This window comes from Heliangelus exortis, chromosome 21 (genome assembly GCF_036169615.1).
Source record: "Heliangelus exortis chromosome 21, bHelExo1.hap1, whole genome shotgun sequence".
In the NCBI taxonomy this organism is placed as follows: Eukaryota; Metazoa; Chordata; class Aves; order Apodiformes; family Trochilidae; genus Heliangelus; species Heliangelus exortis.
In genome coordinates this window covers 7324486-7344754 of record NC_092442.1, presented here as the reverse complement: position 1 = coordinate 7344754, position 20269 = coordinate 7324486, and the positions used below count along the sequence as shown (strand labels likewise).

At 39.0% G+C, this 20269-nt stretch overlaps 1 protein-coding gene across 9 annotated transcripts in view; it reads left to right on the top strand.

Moving 5' to 3' along the window:
• The window catches only part of NCOR1 (nuclear receptor corepressor 1), a 62800-nt gene extending 42723 nt beyond the window's left edge, over positions 1 to 20077 (top strand). For 5 of the 9 annotated variants that reach the window (XM_071764855.1, XM_071764849.1, XM_071764854.1 and 2 more), the window contains 25 exons: positions 598 to 771; positions 1355 to 1515; positions 1875 to 1995; positions 2092 to 2193; positions 2676 to 2773; positions 3485 to 3653; positions 4199 to 4339; positions 5704 to 5787; positions 6322 to 6578; positions 6942 to 7302; positions 7775 to 7999; positions 8606 to 8815; positions 9103 to 9252; positions 9711 to 9884; positions 10331 to 10496; positions 10767 to 11263; positions 11725 to 11853; positions 12351 to 12508; positions 12805 to 13028; positions 13457 to 13594; positions 14566 to 14708; positions 15199 to 15252; positions 15955 to 16179; positions 16706 to 16888; positions 17118 to 20077. In XM_071764855.1, coding sequence (XP_071620956.1) covers positions 598 to 771; positions 1355 to 1515; positions 1875 to 1995; positions 2092 to 2193; positions 2676 to 2773; positions 3485 to 3653; positions 4199 to 4339; positions 5704 to 5787; positions 6322 to 6578; positions 6942 to 7302; positions 7775 to 7999; positions 8606 to 8815; positions 9103 to 9252; positions 9711 to 9884; positions 10331 to 10496; positions 10767 to 11263; positions 11725 to 11853; positions 12351 to 12508; positions 12805 to 13028; positions 13457 to 13594; positions 14566 to 14708; positions 15199 to 15252; positions 15955 to 16179; positions 16706 to 16888; positions 17118 to 17305 — 4532 coding nt within the window. In that variant the 3' untranslated portion in view covers positions 17306 to 20077. The remainder of the gene's footprint in view (positions 1 to 597; positions 772 to 1354; positions 1516 to 1874; positions 1996 to 2091; positions 2194 to 2675; positions 2774 to 3484; positions 3654 to 4198; positions 4340 to 5703; positions 5788 to 6321; positions 6579 to 6941; positions 7303 to 7774; positions 8000 to 8605; positions 8816 to 9102; positions 9253 to 9710; positions 9885 to 10330; positions 10497 to 10766; positions 11264 to 11724; positions 11854 to 12350; positions 12509 to 12804; positions 13029 to 13456; positions 13595 to 14565; positions 14709 to 15198; positions 15253 to 15954; positions 16180 to 16705; positions 16889 to 17117) is intronic. The other 4 variants (XM_071764853.1, XM_071764851.1, XM_071764852.1 and 1 more) reach the window with 4 other exon arrangements.
• Positions 20078 to 20269: the final 192 nt, after the last annotated feature.

Sequence of the window (20269 nt, the reverse complement as noted above, 5' to 3'; positions counted from 1 at the left end):
CTGCAAAAGACTTGTTCTGGCTTGTAGTTTTTAATAATTAAATTGTCCATTGCCAAGGGAAAGGAGTTTCTGAAGTTCTGGTACTGGATTTTTAATTTTCAAAATTCAGTAAAAGTGTGTTTTACCTTTAAACACTATTGATGAGCTGTATTGCTGTTTGCAATTTGATTTGTGACTTCTCTGGACAAGCAAGCAAGGAAGGGAGGCTTTTTGGCTTGTAGGATTGGCATTTAAATCTGGCTGAACTTGCATGTAAACTTGGCTGATGCACAGGGTTGGAAAGGAATCTTCTTTAAATTAAATCTTTTGCAATAGCAGAGCTTTCACTTAGAGGACTTAAAGGAACCAGATACTGTTTTTCCCATATAGAAAGTATGAGAGAGTTTTTCCAAAGCTTTGGGTATAGAAGTTACAGATATAGGAAGACATTACATGAAGCTGCACTTTAAGACTGCTCTTTAATTGAAACATTTGCACCTGATGAATACATCTGACACTGGAATAGGCCCTTTCTTAAAATGATGATGTAAACTGTACCTTATGCCTCTAATTTCTAATCCAGGGTTCTTTTCTTTCTGGTAACTCCAACCTTTGCAGGAAAACCAGTGGCCTACATGCCCTATGCTGAGGTCAAGCGAGCAATAGAGCAGGAAGCACAAGTGCAGAACACAGCAACAAGGTCAGCATCACCCTACAGGCTTTCTCCAAGAGAAGTCAACAAAGCCTCTCCCCAGCCTGATATGAATGCAGCTCGCTACAGTGTCCCTCCAGGTAAATATTTTGTTAAGCATCACAGTGAGATGCAGCCTTCCTTTCAAAGCTCAACTTAATTCTGTGGCTTGATGGAGTATCAGATTATCCTCTAAACACTTTGTGACTTAACTAAAGAATACAGAATGTTTTCTGTGTGTCCATATAATTAAGTTCTTGGTATTTTTCTAGCTCTGGTAAGGCTGCTGCTATCCTTGGCATTAGTTTCTCACTGTAACTGTTTAATATGATAGCCTGAATGTTTTATAAAATAGCAAAGTAACTGAAAAATCTGAATTCTGAAACTTGGATTCTTGCTTCTCCCTCAGAGTATAATGTCATGCTAAGAAAAGGGAAAATCAGAGAAGCTTAGATTATACTTGACTTGGTTGCATTCCAGTTAAAGAATAAGAACTTTTTTTAGAAACATGCACTTGTACACAGTGAATTTCAAAGTTGTAAATACAGCTAAATAGCTTTTGAGTTTTGTGAGGCAGTTCCCATCAGAAATTGTCAAATGAGCTGTTCTATTTCTGTTCTTTGTCTCTCTAGCTAGGAGTGCTGAAACAGATTGTAATCTTAATGTACAATTTTTTTCCCCAAGTTCTCCAGCCAGCACCTCACCAAGTAATAACCAATATACCTGAAGGAGTCCGCCTTCCAACAACCAGACCCACCAGACCACCACCACCACTCATTCCATCCTCCAAAACAAGTGTGCCATCAGAAAAACCTTCCTTCATCATGGGAGGCTCCATCTCACAAGTAAGAGAATTTTTATTTGAAAATTTGTGGTTGTAACTATTTTTTTTTTTTGCCCTTTTACCAATCTTAAACATCTCGTACTTGGTGATGTGTTCACAGTATTAACACCTAAACCTGTATGTGCCACCTCTGTAAGTCCAGGAATTACAGATGCCTTATAAACCAGAACATGTTGCAGTTATTTATATCTAGTAGCATGGCTGAGGATGTCCAGTTTATGTAAACTGCTTTTCCAGACAGTGACATAGACTCCTCATGCTCTGCAGTGGTGTACTGTAGCATTTTAAGATAGGATAAACAGAGATGTGAATCTTCATCCCAGAAACAAGAATTAACAGACAATGTTACTGTTTTTTCAGGGAACACCTGGCACTTACTTAACATCTCATAGTCAAGCTTCCTACACCCAGGAAACTGCAAAGCCATCAGTGGGTTCTATATCTCTTGGGCTGCCAAGGCAGCAGGAGTCAGCCAAATCTGGTAAGAAAAGCAAAGCTGGGGTCTGTTTTATATAGGCTATTTAATGACTCATAATTAAGGAATAAATAAAACAACCTTTTTCTTTTTTCTGAATAGCTTCCCTTCCCTATATCAAACAAGAAGAATTCTCTCCCAGAAGTCAGAATTCCCAACCTGAGGGACTCCTGGTCAGGGCACAACATGAAAGTGTGGTTCGAGGTAAAGTCATACAGATAAGAACCTTTGTCAGAACCTGAGAAAACTGAGAAAATTAACTTCTAGAGCTCACACTCCTGAAGTGTTTGGTTTTAAGTATTATGTGATTAATCTGCTCCCTATTTTCTGAGGCACGTGTATTTGTATCTAGCTCCTCCTGTCTGCATGTCTCATTTTAAAACAGTTGTTAATGCATATCAGTTTTAAAATTAAGTTGTTTCTAGAGCATACATGTAAAATACCCAAATATGTAAAAAGAAAAGAAACTAAATACCAAGGATTAATGGTTTCACAAGCTGTAAAAGACTTTAGGCTGGAAAAGACTAAGTTAAAGGAGGAAATAGTTTCACTGCCTGCTGTTAAGCTGAAAATTTCCCTGTATTTTAGTGTGAACTAACAGTTCTCTCTGAAGTTTTTCACTGTTTCAAATAAAGGAGTTATTTTTTTATTGTTATTCTCAGTGATGTCTTGTTATTTCAAATCAGGTACCACAACAATACAGGAGGGAAGTATAACACGAGGGACTCCAACCAATAAAGTTTCTGTTGAGACCATTCCTTCTTTGAGAGGCTCCATAACTCAGGTATTCTTCCCCTGACTGAGGAGGTTGTATCAAACTAGCATATTTAAACTAGCACTATGAATGTATTTACATGTCTGAAAAGATAAATTAATATCACAGAGGAGGAACTGCCTCGAAAAATGTAATTATAATAGAATCAGGTAGTCAAATCCCACTGTTGCTGAAGTCAGCATTACCTTGATTTCATATCTGTGTATATAAGACTTCAAACTTTTCAAATAAAAATATCCCCAGAGCCTTTGTTATACCTAACTGAAGTCTTATTAGCAACTTCCATGAAAAAAGCATAACACCAGAATTCAAATAAGAAAATCAACTGTAAGCAGCCTTGTGCAGATGCTGTTTAAAGCAGAAAAAAGTAAATTAAGGCTTTTTGTCTCAGCAAGTATGTAGTCTATTCTGTCTTCCTCCAAAATGGTATTATAGGGTAAATGTTCCAGATTGTGAAATGCTTTTGTAATATTGTACTCCCTATACTTTCTGTATTTTTTAAAAAAAGGCATCAAATCATCTGCAAATAATCTTAGTAAAATTTAGGTTAAATGTCTGATAATAGAGGCAGAAGCTTAAGTTACAGTGCTTGATGAAGTAATGATTTTCTAGATGTAAAAAATCTGTGGGGTTTTGGGTTTTTTTCCTCGCTCTTCACTGCTCCCTGGTCTCTGTAATAAATACACATGTTCTGAATTATATTTGACTGATTTAATGCAGGGTACTCCAGCTCTCTCCCAGTCTGGCATAGCAGCTGATGCATTACTGAAGGGAACGATCACCCGGCTCGCGACAGAGGACAGCAGCCCAGAGAAGTGTCGAGAGGAAGCTTCAGCCAAAGGCCATGTTATTTATGAAGGCAAAAGTGGGCATATTTTATCTTATGATAGTGAGTATTTGTATATTCTACCTGATCAAAGTCAAGGCTGCAGCAGGTTCTCCTTCTGTCATCCATAGCTGAAGTATATCTGTCACTGGGGTGCCATCTGGGAGAAATACTGACCTGCATTTTTGAGGGTAGAAGAATTAAAGTGACTCAGAAATTATGCCTGTGTTCTGAAGAGTCTCCTGTACTGTATGTTTAAAATATTGTTCAGCTATTTACTTTCAGAGCCATTTACTTCCAACTTGTCATGGGGTGTTTTTTATTTTGAAAGCCAAGTTTTAAACCAACTTTAAAATGAAAAATCAAAAGAAATGTATCATTTAACTTGGAACTTCGACTGAAAAACTGAGAAATTAATATTGTGCTTGAACAAATATGCTTGTTGACAAACCGTAAAAGATCTTCTTAATGTTGAGATTTAATGTTCCAATATTATATTAAAATTGTGTTTTTAAAGCATTAATGACCTGTGGTCTCGTTAAATGTAACACACCTGTCTTTTTTTAATTGTCTACAATTCCTAACCATGCTGTTTTAAATTTTGCCAGCTATTAAAAACGTTCGTGAAGGAACAAGGAGTCCAAGAACTGCTCATGAAATTGGTTTAAAGAGAAGCTATGATACCATGGAAGGAAATATAAAGCAAGGAATGTCAATGCGGGAGTCTCCAGTGTCGGCACCGCTAGAAGGTAAACACAGCTGCTTCCAAGATGTTTGGTGTTTTATCCAAACCTTTTGCATTGATTTGACAGTATTTGGAGTTATTTTGTGGAGCAGGATAAAAGAGGAATTAGATTTAAATCTTACACTACTGGTTAAATTGAGGTAACAGCAACTACAATGGGGGAAGAATGCTGGGAGTAGGACTGGACCAGACACTGCTGTCCTGGTTTCTTTTTGCTGGTGTTACCATAACTCCTCTCAGTAGATCTGACCCATGTAACTGACACTTCACAGACCCAACTGGTTGTGGCAGAGCTCAAACACCATCCAGTCCTACTGGTGTGGGCTCCATGGGGACACCCATTGGTTGAGATACCCATTGGTCTCTGCTATAGGAGCTTAGGAAATTCATCAGGGCGTCCTTTGGCTTTCCTGCAAGAAAAACCTCTTTGGTTATGCCAAGCAGAAGAAGACTTGCACAGCTGCCATGTCCTGCTTCAGGGCATCCTACTATAATTTTGTTTTAATAATCTGTAACCTAACTAAGACTGCAAAGGTCAAGTCAGGCCATTATATAATATTTCTAATCGTTGGTTTTTTTAAATACAAATGCAAGAAACTGCTTCACGTCAAAGCTCTGGAGTCTTGCTCCTCAAGTGCATTTTGTCCCATCATTTTGTGTACATTTTCATCAGATGGGATGATGTGAATAAGTTTATATACAGTATATGGAAATGCAGTATATTCTTTAAGCTGCTGATAGATTTGGCTCAGATTTGGGCTCTTTTGTCATATGAGAAGCTGCTCTGATACTTTTATGCTGGATCTTATCACTGTGACACCTTTTCTTTCCCCAAACTATGGAAAATTCTTTGGGGGGTTGATTTAAGTTTCTATTGTAGAAACAGTTAATTCAGCTCTTTTGAGATGATTCAATGTGAATTTTCAATCAATTGATCAATGAATGATCAATTTGGAGGATGCTGAAGTATATTTTGGGATTTTTTTTTCTTCCACTTCCCAGCATGAACACCTTTCTTTATTAGGTAAGGAAACTGAAAGGAGGAGGGTAAGAGAAGCAGTAACAGCTTTTGGGATGAGAGTTAAGGTTAATTATAAAACATTCTTTGTGTTTTCTAACTATGTTAAAACTTGCAACAATGTAATAGCCTGAATGCTTGAACCAACATTTGGTTTTTAGGGCAGGATGGTGTTTATAACATGTTGATACAATGACTAGCATATTGAAGCTAAGCCCTTTGGGCACTGCCATGGTACAGATAATATCTAATGTATGTGAGAAGGAGGAGGGCTTTTATTGTTTTGGGGTGTCTTGGTTTTTTTTTGAACCCTGGTTTAATTCTCTAAATTGTGTTCATTTTAATTTTAGGTTTAATATGCCGTGCACTGCCTAGGGGTAGCCCACATGCTGAACTAAAAGAGAGAACTGTGTTGTCTGGCTCTATAATGCAAGGTAAAGTATTCAAGTTTAGAAGGTAAGCATTAATTACACCCTCAAAATATGGATTTCTGTACCTTAAAACTCTTATTAACAATGGTATCTGTGTTAAATTGGAGCTTATTTTATTAAACATGTTTTTGGAGCATAAATCAGATGCTTTCTGATAGGCTATATACAAAGCTGGAGTGTAACCATAGCATTTTGTTTCTTTTTGCAAAGAAGACTTTTTAGAATATGAATACTTGGTAGTTAGCACTTTTTTTTTTTTTTTTTTAACTGAACTGTTAATAATTCCCCAGACCTCTGAGGATGTCTGCTATTGCCTTTACTTCAGTATCCAAAATAACTTGGGATGCTTTCAGTGACATATTGATTATTTTTTGGGTATTATTTTTGTGGCATTTTTTTGTCTTTGGAATAGGTTATCATAGAGTATAGCAAACCAGAGTTCCAGTATTATGGCATGTAGTTAGTTACTCTGTTTATTTAAAAAAAAATCCTTAGTAATTTTAATAGCAGTGATGTAACTCTTACTTTCTCGAAAAGGCACACCAAGAGCAACAGCCGAAAGCTTTGAAGAGGGCTTGAAGTATCCTAAACAGATTAAGAGAGAGTCACCTCCCATAAGGACATTTGAAGGAGCCATAACAAAGGGGAAACCATATGATGGAGTCACTACTATAAAAGAAATGGGTCGTTCCATCCATGAAATCCCAAGACAGGACTTGCTGAGCCAGGAGAGTCGCAAAACTCCTGAAATGGTGCAGACGACCAGGCCGATCATAGAAGGCTCCATATCTCAGGTAAATAAAAAGAGCACCACTAGACTCATGCTGTTGCTTACAGACTCAATAGTGATTCAATTCAGGATATTTGCATAATCCCAAATGAGGGGTGTTGTTTTATTTTAAGAAACTTAACAACTGAAGAATATTTTGTGTGTATTAGAAAAACCCTGACGCTTCACCTGTAGGGAACAACCTTGCAAGCAAATGGGAGAGAAGTGACAAGTAGAAGTCATTAAGATTCTGTTGTATTCTGCAGTGATGTGGTAGAAGCAATGAGCTACACATCAGCAATGTGGTTTTTTTATTTAATTTTTCCCCCCTGGCACAAAGTAAAAGATGGGCAGGATAACCTTACCCGATCTTTTTTCTCCTTCTCAGGGCACACCCATAAAATACGAAAGCAACTCTGGCCAGTCTGCCATCAAACACAATGTAAAATCCTTAATCACTGGACCAAGCAAGCTGCCCCGTGGAATGCCTCAGTTGGAAATGGTGCCAGAAAACGTGAAGGTGGTGGAGCGAGGAAAATATGAAGATGTGAAGACCGGGGATGCCGTACGTTCCCGGCACACGTCAGTAGTCAGCTCTGGTCCCTCTGTTCTCAGGTCAACTCTTCATGAAACTCCCAAATCACAGCTGAGCCCTGGGATTTATGATGATACCAATGCTCGGAGAACACCTGTCAACTATCAGAGCCCAATGTCCAGGAGTTCACCTATGATGAATAGAGTTAGTGAGGGTATGTTGTTCTTACCCAGGTTAAGACAAAGACTGTTAACTATTTAATTTTAAACTGGCTTTTAAACTGTTTTCTGTGATCCATTCTACTTTTCCCCCATCTTATTCTAATGGTTCCTCTCAATCTGAAGGGCAGCTAGAAGGAATTGTAGAAGGCTGCAAGCTGTTAATTGAAATATGAAAATGAAAATGTAATGTGGTAGGAAGGCAATTCAGTCTCAGTTTAATTAGGGATCACATTGAAAGTTTTACATACAAGGGTAAAGTTTTGAGGACAGAAGCTATTACTGAATTATACAAATATCTTGATGAGGCAGATAATATGGGAAACTGCAAGTAATCTTAGTTTTAGGATTCAGATTTTCCCATCAGAAACAATTTGTGTTATAAAATATCCCCTGTGACTTCTTGTATTGGAATGAACTTTCTATTGAAAACTGTTTATTTCACTAATTTGTCTATAACTTTTTTAGCTGGAATATCTTCTGGGAAGGCAGCAAATCATGAAAGGAAGAACACACTTACTCCAACACAGAGGGAGAGTGTGCCAGCAAAATCTCCAGTCCCAGGAGTTGATCCTGTAGTGACTCACAGTCCTTTTGACCCTCATCACAGAGGAGCAACTCCTGAAGTCTATAGGAGTCACCTCCCTCCTCATTTAGACCCTGCTATGCCATTTCACAGGGCTCTAGATCCTGGTAAATATGTTTGTGTTGTGTCTTTTGGTTTTAGAAATATTGTATACACAGAAAAGGCAGTTATCAATATGGTAACTTTCTTTCAGAAGCTGCCGCATTGCTTCCATTTTGTTATGAAGTTCACAGAATTTGTAGATACATAGTTGTGAAATGTATTAAAAAGCTTTCAGGAAAGCTGTGCAAGGAAGGACATGGAAGATGCTATAGAATTAAAGTGTAATCAGGACCCCTCTGTTCAAGACTGTGATTCATTCTCACAGAGGGATTATCATCTTATCCCTGGTGATATTAAATACAGTTCATTTTAATCTATCCATTAGTCCACTTCTATTAGGTATTTTAACCATCTGTTAGGTATTTCAGCTCTTTACATCTTCAGAACTTCAGGATTTATATTTTTAGTCAAATCTCTTCTCTAGTACATATCTCCAGTCTGATGATTTAGCTTTTTCTATCCACAGACAGTGCATAAATTCAATAAAACTGTATTAAAATGTTATTCTAGTTCACTTCTCACTGGCCACTTAAGCTGTATAAAGACCTGAAACTTTCATTCAATATCCCCCATATGTGTTCCTAATTCTTCTTTTTCTCCTTCACCCTCAGCTGCTGCTGCTTTCCTGTTCCAAAGGCAGCTCTCACCCACCCCAGGCTACCCAAGTCAGTATCAGCTTTATGCAATGGAGAATACAAGGCAGACAATCCTCAATGACTACATTACCTCACAGCAGATGCAAGTGAATTTACGTCCTGATGTAACAAGAGGTTTATCTCCTAGAGAGCAAACTTTAGCTCTCCCGTATGCAGGAGCAAGGGGTATGTCTGTGTGTTCTCTGGTGTTCTTTAAAAGGTTTTTTGGGTAGGTGGTGTAGTTGTGAATCCTTGGGATATATGGCATTCTCCCAGGAGATGGTAGAAATGGAAATTCCAACTTAGTATGTTGCTGGTGACCAGATCTGAGAGTTCTGTACTTGCCTTACTCTTATTTTTTGTTTTTCCACTGAGCTTTCACTGCAGATTGTTATCAATTAGCAGAGTATAGAATGTGTGGACTATTGGCCTGTCCTTGAATGGCCATTCTTATTTGTGTCATCTCCTACCAGGAATTATTGACTTGAACAATATGGCTCCCACTATCTTAGTGCCTCATCCTGGAGGAACAAACACACCACCCATGGAGAGAATCACATATATCCCTGGTACCCAGCTTACCTTCCCTCCCAGGCCTTACAATCCTGCTTCTTTGTCACCAGGTATGAGCTCTTAGGATTTGGTGATGTCTCTAATCATCTGACACATTGAGATAATTGGCCATCCTTATTTAGCTTTCATTAATGTCATGTTCTGATATTTTGTTGGGTGATGTTTTTTTTCATGCACTTCTCACTTGGAGAGCAAAGGTTTTCTTAGAATTACATTAGCAGCTGAAGGAGCACTGACAAATTCAGAATTTGCCTCATTCTGCTAGGTCTTTATTATGACTTAACTAATGTGTTGAAGGGTAGAATTTGGGTCTGTAAGCTGCCTGGTTTCTAGCTGACTGTTGAGCTTTTGATTTCCAAGGTAAGTGGATAGATTTGACTGGAATGAAAGTGTATTTGGGAAATTTTGCTGTAAATGGATGGCAGAATATATTGGCAAGTGTTTACATCAAACTGTGCTTAACTTGAGTATCTCTTTGCTTCTTCGTTTTGTCTTGTGGACTTTCCAGGACACCCTACACACCTGGCAGCTTCTGCAGCTGCAAATGCTGAAAGGGAACGGGAAAGGGAGAGGGAGAAGGAACGGGAAAGGGAGAGGGAACGTGAGCGAGAACGGGAAAGAGAACGGGAACGAGAGAGGGAGAGAATCACTTCAGTCCCTGCTGAACTTTATCTTCGAGCAGGTGAGTGCACATTGCTGCTCTGGGATCAGTTATCCTTTAGGCTGTAACTGCTCATTTTCTGTAGCCACTGTTAACAACATGCTTAATAACGTGTTATTAAGAACACATTATACAGTTTGGGTTTAGTCTGCACTTTTAGGCAGATTCCTGTTACCTCACAGTTCTGGTCACAATTGTAACTTCAAGTACTGGGCTTCTTGATCTTCCTCTCATAGCAATGTAATACCCAGGGAATGGTCTGAATCCCAGTTATCCCTGTGTGTCATTTGGAGCTCTCTAAACAGACTACTACAATTTAAACCTTTAACACATAACGTTACATCCAGAGTGGTGGAGACAAGTGGGAAAGGATATGGAGGAAATAGCATGGGTACATAGTTCTGGGTTGTTATAAGAGTGATCTGTGTATATTTTCTGTTTGTTCCCCTCTTCTCTATGTTCTGCAGGTGCAGAGCAGCCTGGCAGACCTGGCAGTCATGGATATGTTCGGTCCCCATCCCCTTCAGTTAGAAGCCAGGAAAACATCCTGCAGCAAAGGCCTAGTATTTTTCAAGGAACCAATGGGACAAGTGTGATCACACCTTTGGATCCTGCTGCTCAGCTACGTATCATGTATGTTTCTTAAGTTACTTTTGCAGAGATATCTGTTCTAATATTTGAACTTATCAAAAGGTGGATTTAGCCTGAGGAAAATACTAAAAGATGAGGATACCCACTATCTGATTACTCTTGATTTTATCAGAAGTGCTCTAGGGCATTTTCACCCTTTCCAGTTTGGATAGAAATTTACTGCCACAAGAGCTCCATTTTGTGGTACAGATGGTATGGCTCTAGTTCTTCTTTTATGGGATCTAATTCAGAATATCCAATGTTTGCCAACAGGCAGCTCACCCCTGGAGCTCCCTCTATTACTCAAGGGTTGCCAGCTTCTCGTTACAATACTGCTGCTGATGCCCTTGCAGCACTTGTGGATGCTGCAGCCTCTGCTCCTCAGATGGAAGTTGCCAAAGCAAAGGAGAACAAGCACGAAGGAACCAGGATAGAGGAGAACATGGGACGCCGGTCAGCTGTGGTCACTGAACAGCAGCAGATGGAACAGAAGACACTGGAGGTAGAAAAGAGACCTGTCCAGTGTCCCTATACATCTGCAAATTTTTCTGGTGGCAAGTCCCAGGGACAGTCTTCATCAGTAGTCTACTCAGAGGCTGGTAAAGAGAAAGGACCTCCCCCTAAATCCAGGTACGAGGAAGAGCTGAGAACTCGAGGAAAGACCACAATTACTGCTGCTAACTTCATAGATGTGATCATCACTCGACAGATTGCTTCAGACAAGGATGCACGAGATAGGGGCTCTCAAAGTTCAGATTCTTCCAGTAGTTGTACGTATCTTAGTAACTATCTATTTCTTTGCTGTCTGTCTTAGCCTTTTAGGGGAATGATAAGATGTGAAGCTGTTCTGATGTTTAATGATAAAATATGCAGCTCTGCACAACAGAGATACTTCATAGACAAACACAGTTTGTGACAGAGTGACTCGAGGTTCTTGCAAAAATCAGAGGTTTTTTTGCTTTATTTGGATTCTGTGCTACAACATGAAATGCAGGATAAGACAACTGATCAGATCAGAAATCAGGAAACCTATAGTTACTTGGTTTGCATTGGAACACTGTTTTTTTTTGGAAGTATTTGTACCACTATGCTTATCATGAGAAAAAGACAGTGTTTTGACTTCCATTTCACTGGTGTCACTTTAATGGAAGCACTGATGTTGCTGTGTGGAGGCAACAAAAATCTTCTGTGATATTTACACCTTATCCCACAACCTTTGCTTGATATTCAGTATCCTCCCACCGGTATGAAGCTCCTGGAGATGCCATTGAGGTGATAAGCCCTGCAAATTCACCTGTACCAACTCAAGAAAAGCTACAGTCCTATCAACAAGAGACACCTAAACCAAGCCAGGCAGAGAGTAAGTTTATCTGCATATGCAGATATTCTCAGAATTACCATGTTTATATTTACCAGCTCCATGAACTCAAAGTTAAAATACCTTGGGAGCCTGCTTACCACATTCTTAGCTTTTCAGAAACTTTTGGTGGGAAAACTAGAGGAAATATATTTGAACTGGCACCTTGGCATGAAACAGAGCCCCTTTACAGGACAATGTAGCTGATAAGAAATTTATTTTAAATATATTCTTTAAAATTAATGTATATTAGTGTTGATGTCCACAATTATTTACCTACTAGCAAAGCTCAGACCAATACAATACAGTTTGCGGTGAGAAATGAGCTTTATTTGCTTATTCTGAATTGTAGGGTCTATAATAGGGGGGGGAAAGGTGGTCATCACATACCTAAAATCAAATGCAGAAATGCCTCATCTTTTAAATGTTTAAGCACAGAACTTTCAAACCTTGAAGCTTCAGTGATGCTGTCTTAACAGACTGATCTTTTCTCCAACTAGGTGACCCAAACAGACAATATGAGGGGCCCATTCACCGCTACAGGACACCACAGGAACCCCCCTCACCCCAGCAACCACCTCCTCCCTCCTCCCAAGCAGAAGGGATGGCCCATGTGCCCAGGACTCATCGACTTATCACCCTTGCTGATCACATCTGTGTAGGTTTATTTGTGGGCATCTTTTCAGCTGTGAAAAGTTGTATTGTGGTGGCAAAAAAAGTTGTGTTTTGATGATGAAAACACACGTTCTGGAAAATCCCAGTTCTGTTAAAATCCCAGAAAACACCCAGTTCTGTAATTAGTAGTTTTACTTGAGGCTATTTAACAATTCTGTGTCAGAACTTACAATCATCTGATTTGTTGCTATCAGTCTGATACTCATTTAATGCATGAGTACATGCACTCTGTCCAATGTGTGACAAAGATATCTCTTCTCTTTTTTTGGCCACAATCAGCAAATTATTACACAAGACTTTGCTAGAAACCAAGCAGCTTCTCAGGCCTCTTTGCAGCCTCCCACCACTACATTCCAGAACTCCAGCCCTGCTCCTACACCTGTTTCTACCCGGGCAAAGACATCAAATCGCTACAGCCCTGAGTCACAGTCACCCTCTGTTCACCACCAGCGGCCAGGTTCCAGAGTGTCACCTGAAAACCTCTCTGACAAGTCCAGGGGAAGGTAATCAATGTATTCAGTTTGACTGCAAATTCAATTAATGCCCAAATATGATATTTATTAAGAAATAATGCAGTAATCTTGATGTAGATCAGAAGTAGAGGTGTCTTTTCACCTTTTTTTAAGGCAAGGTCTGTCTTGCACTGGTTTTCACACTTGTGTGGCTCCTTAACAGCTTTATAGATGTTTTCTCTCACTTCTTATGCTTAATTTCCAGTCTTCAGAGGAGTGAAGGTGCTAAATTACTTTGAATTTTCCATAGTGACTGATAAATTCTGAGTAACCTTTTTGAGCTCACCAAGCATACGAATGCCTGTAGCATATGGTACTAGGCATAGGTAGTTGCATAACAACTGGAATGCAATTACACGTGTTAACTACAGCATTACATGTATTAAGAGTGCTTGTCTGTCTCTGAATTATGGATGTAGGCCTGGAAAATCTCCAGAGAGGAGTCATGTCTCTTCAGAGCCCTATGAGCCAATCTCGCCACCTCAGGTCCCAGTTGTACATGAGAAACAGGAAAATGTTCTTTTGCTTTCCCAAAGAACTGAGCCTACTGAACAGAGGTATGTGTAATACTGAATTTTAAAAGCATTCTGAGTTTTTTTGAGCTGCAAACAGTATCTTTATCAGAGAGCAATTTAAGCAGTCTTCCTCTGGTACCACTGGCAAGTTGTTAATCAGTGTTGATCCTTTCACACTATAATTCAAAACTTGCTGCCTGGGAGATGCTTTGGGAAGCCTGAGTCACTTGTCAGCTCTACGTGTTCTGTCTTAAATTTCTTACTGCAAGCAGTGTGTTCTGTGTCATCTGATAGAAAGCATCATAACAAAACTCCTCGTGGGTGCCAGTTCTATAAAAATGGTTTTCAGGAAAGGTCCCCTGTCTACAGTTTTTAATAAATGACTCAGGCTTGACGTGCTAATTGATTTTCTAGATCCTGTCCTAGGGAAGCTTGGAGGAACCCAGGCTTCAACACTCATGATTGTAGAGAAGCTTATCACATGAAATACCACTAAGCTAAGGAGCCTATTTCCCAGGAGGTGTGAAAGTGGGGTGTCAGGGGGTCCATACATTTGCTTTTTGTCAGTCTGCCAAATCTGCAACATAAAACTTGCTCTGCTGCTTGCTCAAGCAAGAAGGGCACCAAATGTTTTCACCATGTCCTAATTTAAGGCTCATACTGGAGAAATTTATTCTTCTTTTCTTGTCTTTTCCTCCCTCCCCTCTGCAGTTGCTGGCAAGGTGGTTACAGTCCATGATGAATGTAAGATAGAGGTGAAGGGAATTTCAGGAATGTGGCAGGGGAGATTATACTTAGAATTCCAAGGATCTTGGCCTAGGAAACCTAGAGTCTTTGTCTTATTTACTTTATTTTTAGGTGATTTTTTTAAACTTAAGTATAGACTGGTTTGTGGTTTCATTTTTTCAATGAAAGCTAATTTGTCTGTGGTTTCCATCTAATGGCTTTTGGAAATATTTAAATGTACATCTTGAAAAATGTTCCCTCTCTTGGTCATCTGTTGGTCTTGGCAGGACTGACTCTCGCTCTCCAGGCAGTATAAGCTACCTGCCTTCGTTTTTCACCAAACTTGAGAACACTTCACCAATGGTAAAATCCAAGAAACAGGAGATATTTCGAAAGCTGAACTCGTCTGGTGGAGGTGACTCTGACATGGGTATGCAGGACTTGCCTTTTCACTGAATTTTTCCAGCCTAAGCTTTATATGACTGCCATTCACAGATGTCCTAACCTAAATAAGTATCAAATAACAAATGAATTAATATAAATCTATCAATATAAAACCCACCTCTGTTAATAATTTATGACCGAAAAACTGATTGTTAGATTTTTTTCCCCCTTTTCTTTTTAATGCTGGTGTGTGCAAGACTCACACTTAAGATTTTAACATTTTGAAAACCATGGAAAAAACACATAATTAATGAGGTAGTTGCTAAAACCTGTCATTATTTGAGTTAATTTTATGTCTGTAGTTTGCTTCATATCAACATTAACTGTTACACATTTTTCTTAGAAGACTGAGAAAGAAAAAAAAAAAAGGCATTGAATAGTTCAAAAGTAATCATACCTTGTGCAGTAGGACTGGTAGTGAGCATAGTGATCATCAGCACTGAAAAACTCAATGAAATGTGGTGTTTTATTTGCAGCAGCTGCTCAGCCAGGGACTGAAATATTCAATTTGCCAGCAGTCACTACCTCAGGTAAGTTTTGCAGTAAAAGAAACAACAAATGTTTCAGAAAAAGTAAAGTAGATTCATTTGTACACTCTGGGGAGTCCAGTAAATGAGGAAGGTGATGCAAATTTAAAAGGTAATATCTTATGTGAAAAATTGTTTCCCTTATCATAGGAAAAAGCAAAATGACCAAAGGAGGTTTCAGAAAGTATTTAAAAGGGAACTTAAGCAAGAATTAGGTGTTTCTGTGTATTGTCCAAATCTTAGAGGTAGAAGTCATGAAATTGGTTAACATCTCAATAAATATAATGTAAGTATACTACTACTATAAATTCAGTATACTTACTACAACTGCATAGCTGCAGATTTTACTTTTAATAGGCTATCACAACCAGCATGCTCAACTTCATTTACTGTTTAAGAAAACCCAAAAAAACCCAGTAAAGTTTACCCTCTTGTAAACAGTCTGGATGCCAGTGGCATTCAGTGACACTACTGGCACAGCTCTTCAGTGTTTGTCTAACTTAAGAGCCATTATGTGCTGCTTTGGAACATGTTGATTTGTGTTTAAATAAAATTTAAAGAAAAAAAAAAATCTCATCTTTGTTCTTTTCCCTCATCTTTCTGCCTCTCTCTAAAATCTTTTCCCATACCCCTGTGTAATTTCTCTGAGATACTTTTTTTGCCTCCCCTCCCACCTTTCCTTGTATGTTTTCTTTTATCTCCCAGGTCCAGTCAGTTCTAGGGGTCATTCCTTTGCAGATCCTGCCAGTAATCTGGGTCTGGAAGACATTATTAGGAAAGCATTGATGGGAAACTTTGATGACAAGAGTGAGGAGCATGGAGGAGTTGTAATGTCCCAACCTATTGCAGTAGCACCCGGCAGTTCCAGTGCTGCAGTGTCAGCAAGTAATGAGACACGTAGGGAAGAAGCTAATCCATCACCAAATTCAGGTGAGGTATTGCAGCTCCTCAATATTTCATGGTCTTAAAGAAGAAGAAAAAAAGTTTTGGATAAACTTGGGTGTCAATGAAAAAAAATCACTGTGTTCCCCCTGGAAGCAATAGAGATGGTGATTCTGGCTTTCCTTATGGTGCTGGTGACTTCTGGAGTATCAGTCAGTATTTCTTGGAGAATGGCAGCATGGATGGTGGGGAAGAGATACCAGGGTGTGTTAGGTACCTGAAGCTTCTCAATGGTTTGATGGAAATGCAAGTGTAGGACCTCACCTGTGAGGAACATGTGACAGTGGGAGCTGGTTTGAACTCAAAAATGGAAATATAACTGTTATGGAACAGGGATTTTCTAGCAAGAGTGTGTTAGAAGTCTAGCCTATATGGTTACTTAATTATAGTAAATCAGAAAGCACCAGTGGGAAACTCCTGTTTGCTGCTGTATGATGATTTATAGAAATAAACATTCAGAGGCTAAAATGCAGTGTTGTAACGTTCTTGTAAAATCTGTGCCTCCTGTTTCCAGGAGGGGGAGTCAGCAAGCAGAAGCTCATCAGCAAGTCAAACAGCAGGAAGTCAAAGTCTCCGATTCCTGGGCAGGGATATTTGGGAACTGAAAGACCTTCTTCTGTCTCATCTGTACATTCAGAAGGAGATTATCACAGACAGACTCCAGTGTGGGCCTGGGAGGATCGGCCTTCATCAACAGGTGAGAAATGGGTTTCTTTCAGACTTAACAAACCAGATGTGGGGTTTGTAGAAAGCTGAGGTTGTTGGCATCCCCCTCACTCTGCTTTATCGGTCAAAAGTTTGCAGCACGTGAGGATTTTCTGAAGCAGATATTCTGCTCGTTGCCACAACCAAAACCAGATTTATCTTTCGGATTTGGATCCTTTAGATCATGGGTTTTTGACTTGGAGAAACTCTCTTTGACTCAGGTTCAACCCAGTTTCCTTACAACCCGTTGACGATGAGGATGCTGAGCAGCACCCCCCCAACATCCATCGCCTGCGCCCCACCCTCCATCAGCCAAGCAACCACTCACCAACAGAACAGGATATGGGAGAGAGAGCCTGCACCACTGCTTTCAGCACAATATGAGACTCTGTCTGACAGTGATGACTGAACTATGCAGAATGATTTTTTTTTTTCTCTTTTTTTTTTTTCCTTTTTTTTTTTTTTTTTTTTAATTTGCGGGTCAAAAAAAGAAATCTATTTTTGACTTGTGCCCACAGAGACTTTCCAAGAGAGCAAGGGCCACACAATGAAGAATTGATGGAGAGTCCATTAAATGCCTTCTGCACAAGCTGTGTGTTGGAGGATCCTGGTCAAGAAGGTTGACTTACTAAAGATAAATATGTAAAGAGTTTTTAAAAATGTGGACTATTCCTGTTCTACATCTATTTGTAAAGAAAACCATAATGTCTTTAAATCATTCTTCTGTAAATAGAGAGTACTTTTTGCAGTGTTTTTTCCCTTGCTATAGTATCTGGTGTACTTATGTTCAAATCATTGCCTAAACTTTGGGGTCATTTTGTAATTTTTTTAAAGCATTTTCCCCAGTGTAGAGTACTCTTCATAACCCTAGCCTAGCCTAACCATAACCCTAGCCTCCCAACCAGCCTAGCATCATTGCCCATTTAATGCCATGCCACTTCTTGCAGGCATTGTGCTTTTATATAAGTTTTTTTTCCCTAGACACACTTTCTCAGTGGTGTTCAAGCTCTTGTGAAAATGTTGATTTTTAAGACTGACCCCTTAATTAATTCTGTACATTACCATAGTCCAGTTCGCTGGAATAAGATGAAATATTTCTTTGAATTTTAAATCCTGCCACATTGTAAATTTTTGGTGCAGTTGGTTTTATTTAGCAACACTGCAGAAATATTATTGCATGGGTATGTTATGGTTCATTTTTAAAAGGATAAGAATAACAAAAAGAACAGCTTCTGGAGGCATAGCTCACTGTTATGCACACTGGGAATTTTAACTGTGCCCTAAAAGCCTATTTTAATGTCTTCTGTTTCTGCATTGTATGCAGTCAAAACAGGCTACTAAATTTTTCTGTTCTATTTAACCACAGCAAATGGCTTATTTAAACAGAGGCTCTGGGTGGGTTGATACATCCTTTAAGAAGAAAAAACCTCTACATCCCAAGTTTAAATAAAACAATATGCTTTTATAGAATAATTCAGCAACGCACGAGTCAACTACTTGGCTTCTGTAACAAACAGTTTGAAATAGGTACTCTGATTTTTACCTTCCTCCAGTCTGATTTTAAAATCTTGATGTAATCATTACTTTAAAGTCTGCATCCCAGTCCCTAGCCCTGTAAGCAAACTTTTGGTGGAAGAACTTACAAACGCTTGGCTTAACTCCTAAAGTGTGCAATACTTGTTAGGGTGATTATGGTTTGGTTTTTTTTTTTTTTTATTGTATATGGTACTAGGAGAGTCTCCTTAATCATTCATCTATCAATGCCTGCTATGCTGTGCTTGTAGCTCATGTATACATACATCTGGTTAGTGATATCACAGGGTGTCCTCACATCCATCTTCAAGAGCATCTTACTTTTTGCTGCACTGACTTCTGGAAGTGAATTTAAATCTTCCAGGGTAGAAGGACTGATTTACAAATAGCACTGAGCTGGGGGGTGGCATGGTCTGTCAGATTCCAAAAACTGCTTTTTGCATCTCACTGATGAACACAGCCTTTGCCTTGAAGTTTTTTTTCCAGTCAAAATATTTTAAATTTAACACTGTATTTGCAATAAGTTTTATGGAAGGTATAATGCAGCTGTGTAACCTTAAGCCATGTAAGCTCTACATCTTATGGGAGGCCTGTTAATGGTCTAGTTACAAATAGGTAGAAGTCCAGAACTATTTATTGATAGAAAATTTACTTTGAGTGCTTTAGAGGAAAGCCTTTTGCCCTAAATGTGGGAAAGAAAAAAATCCAAAGGAACTCATTTGGATACTTGACACTGCGTTGCAAATAGACTGATTTTGTTACTTTTTTTTAAACACTGCATCAAAATAGGTCAGTTGGCAGTCTTAAATCTCCTTGCTGTCTTTCTCAAAGAAAGACTTTTCTCACCCTCCTATCCTTTACCTTTCTGGCTTAAAATAATGAATTTTCCATCCTGTTTGTAGACCTGTGTTCTTATTTTAACTTCTTTGATCCCACAGCAACATATACTGGAAAACAAATTGATCTGCCCTTTTTTCTGTAGATCTAAATTTGGAGTGGAGAGTTGAGTTCCATTCTAAAACTCACTTGTTCTCACTTCCTTAGTGTAACAAAGACAACGTGAGAGAGGCATGTACAGACAAATGTCTTTCCTAACTGTACAGTAAGTATAGCATGTTCATTGCAAAGCTTCATGTTGGTGCTGCAGCAGCAGCAAGACATCCAGAGCAGGATTGTCACCTCCTAAGATGCAGCTTGAGTGGCATTTGCATATAAAATGTTGCTGCTTTTTTTGTTTGTTATGAGTTCTAACTGCTCCAGTGTAAAAACCTCTCCAGAGCCTAAGGTAGGGTTTACCACAATTCCAGTAATCTCCAAGTATGGAATTACATCTGGCCTGTTTCAAACAGGAAGGTGTTTGTAAATCATGTTTACAAAGTGTAGTTTACTGCAAATTTTTAACTGATTTCTGATCAGCACTTTCACAATGCTTTCATCTTGGTGTTTCGTGATTCTGATATGAAATCATTTAAGACTTGAAAAACCCATGCATCATAAAACTCAGCTTTTTTTTTTTTTTTTTTTTTTTTTTGCTTTTTTTTTTTTTTTTTTGCTTTTTTTTTTTTTTTTTTTTTTCCACACAATGTCTTCAGTAGACAGTGACTTCTGGATTCAGACCAATCAATAAAGGGGATCAGTTCTCCGTTTACTTTTCCTGTGTCTCCCTCTTGTTTTGCAGCATCAAGCTAAGTTCATGAGAGCAGACAAAACACTTCCCTTTGGGAGTGCTGCAGGGGTCCCAGGTTACACTGCTGGAATCTCTTGAGTCCCTAAGGACCAAAAACCAGAACTTCACAAAGATTGGCTCTGCTGGGTTAGGGCCTTTCTGTTAGTACAAGTG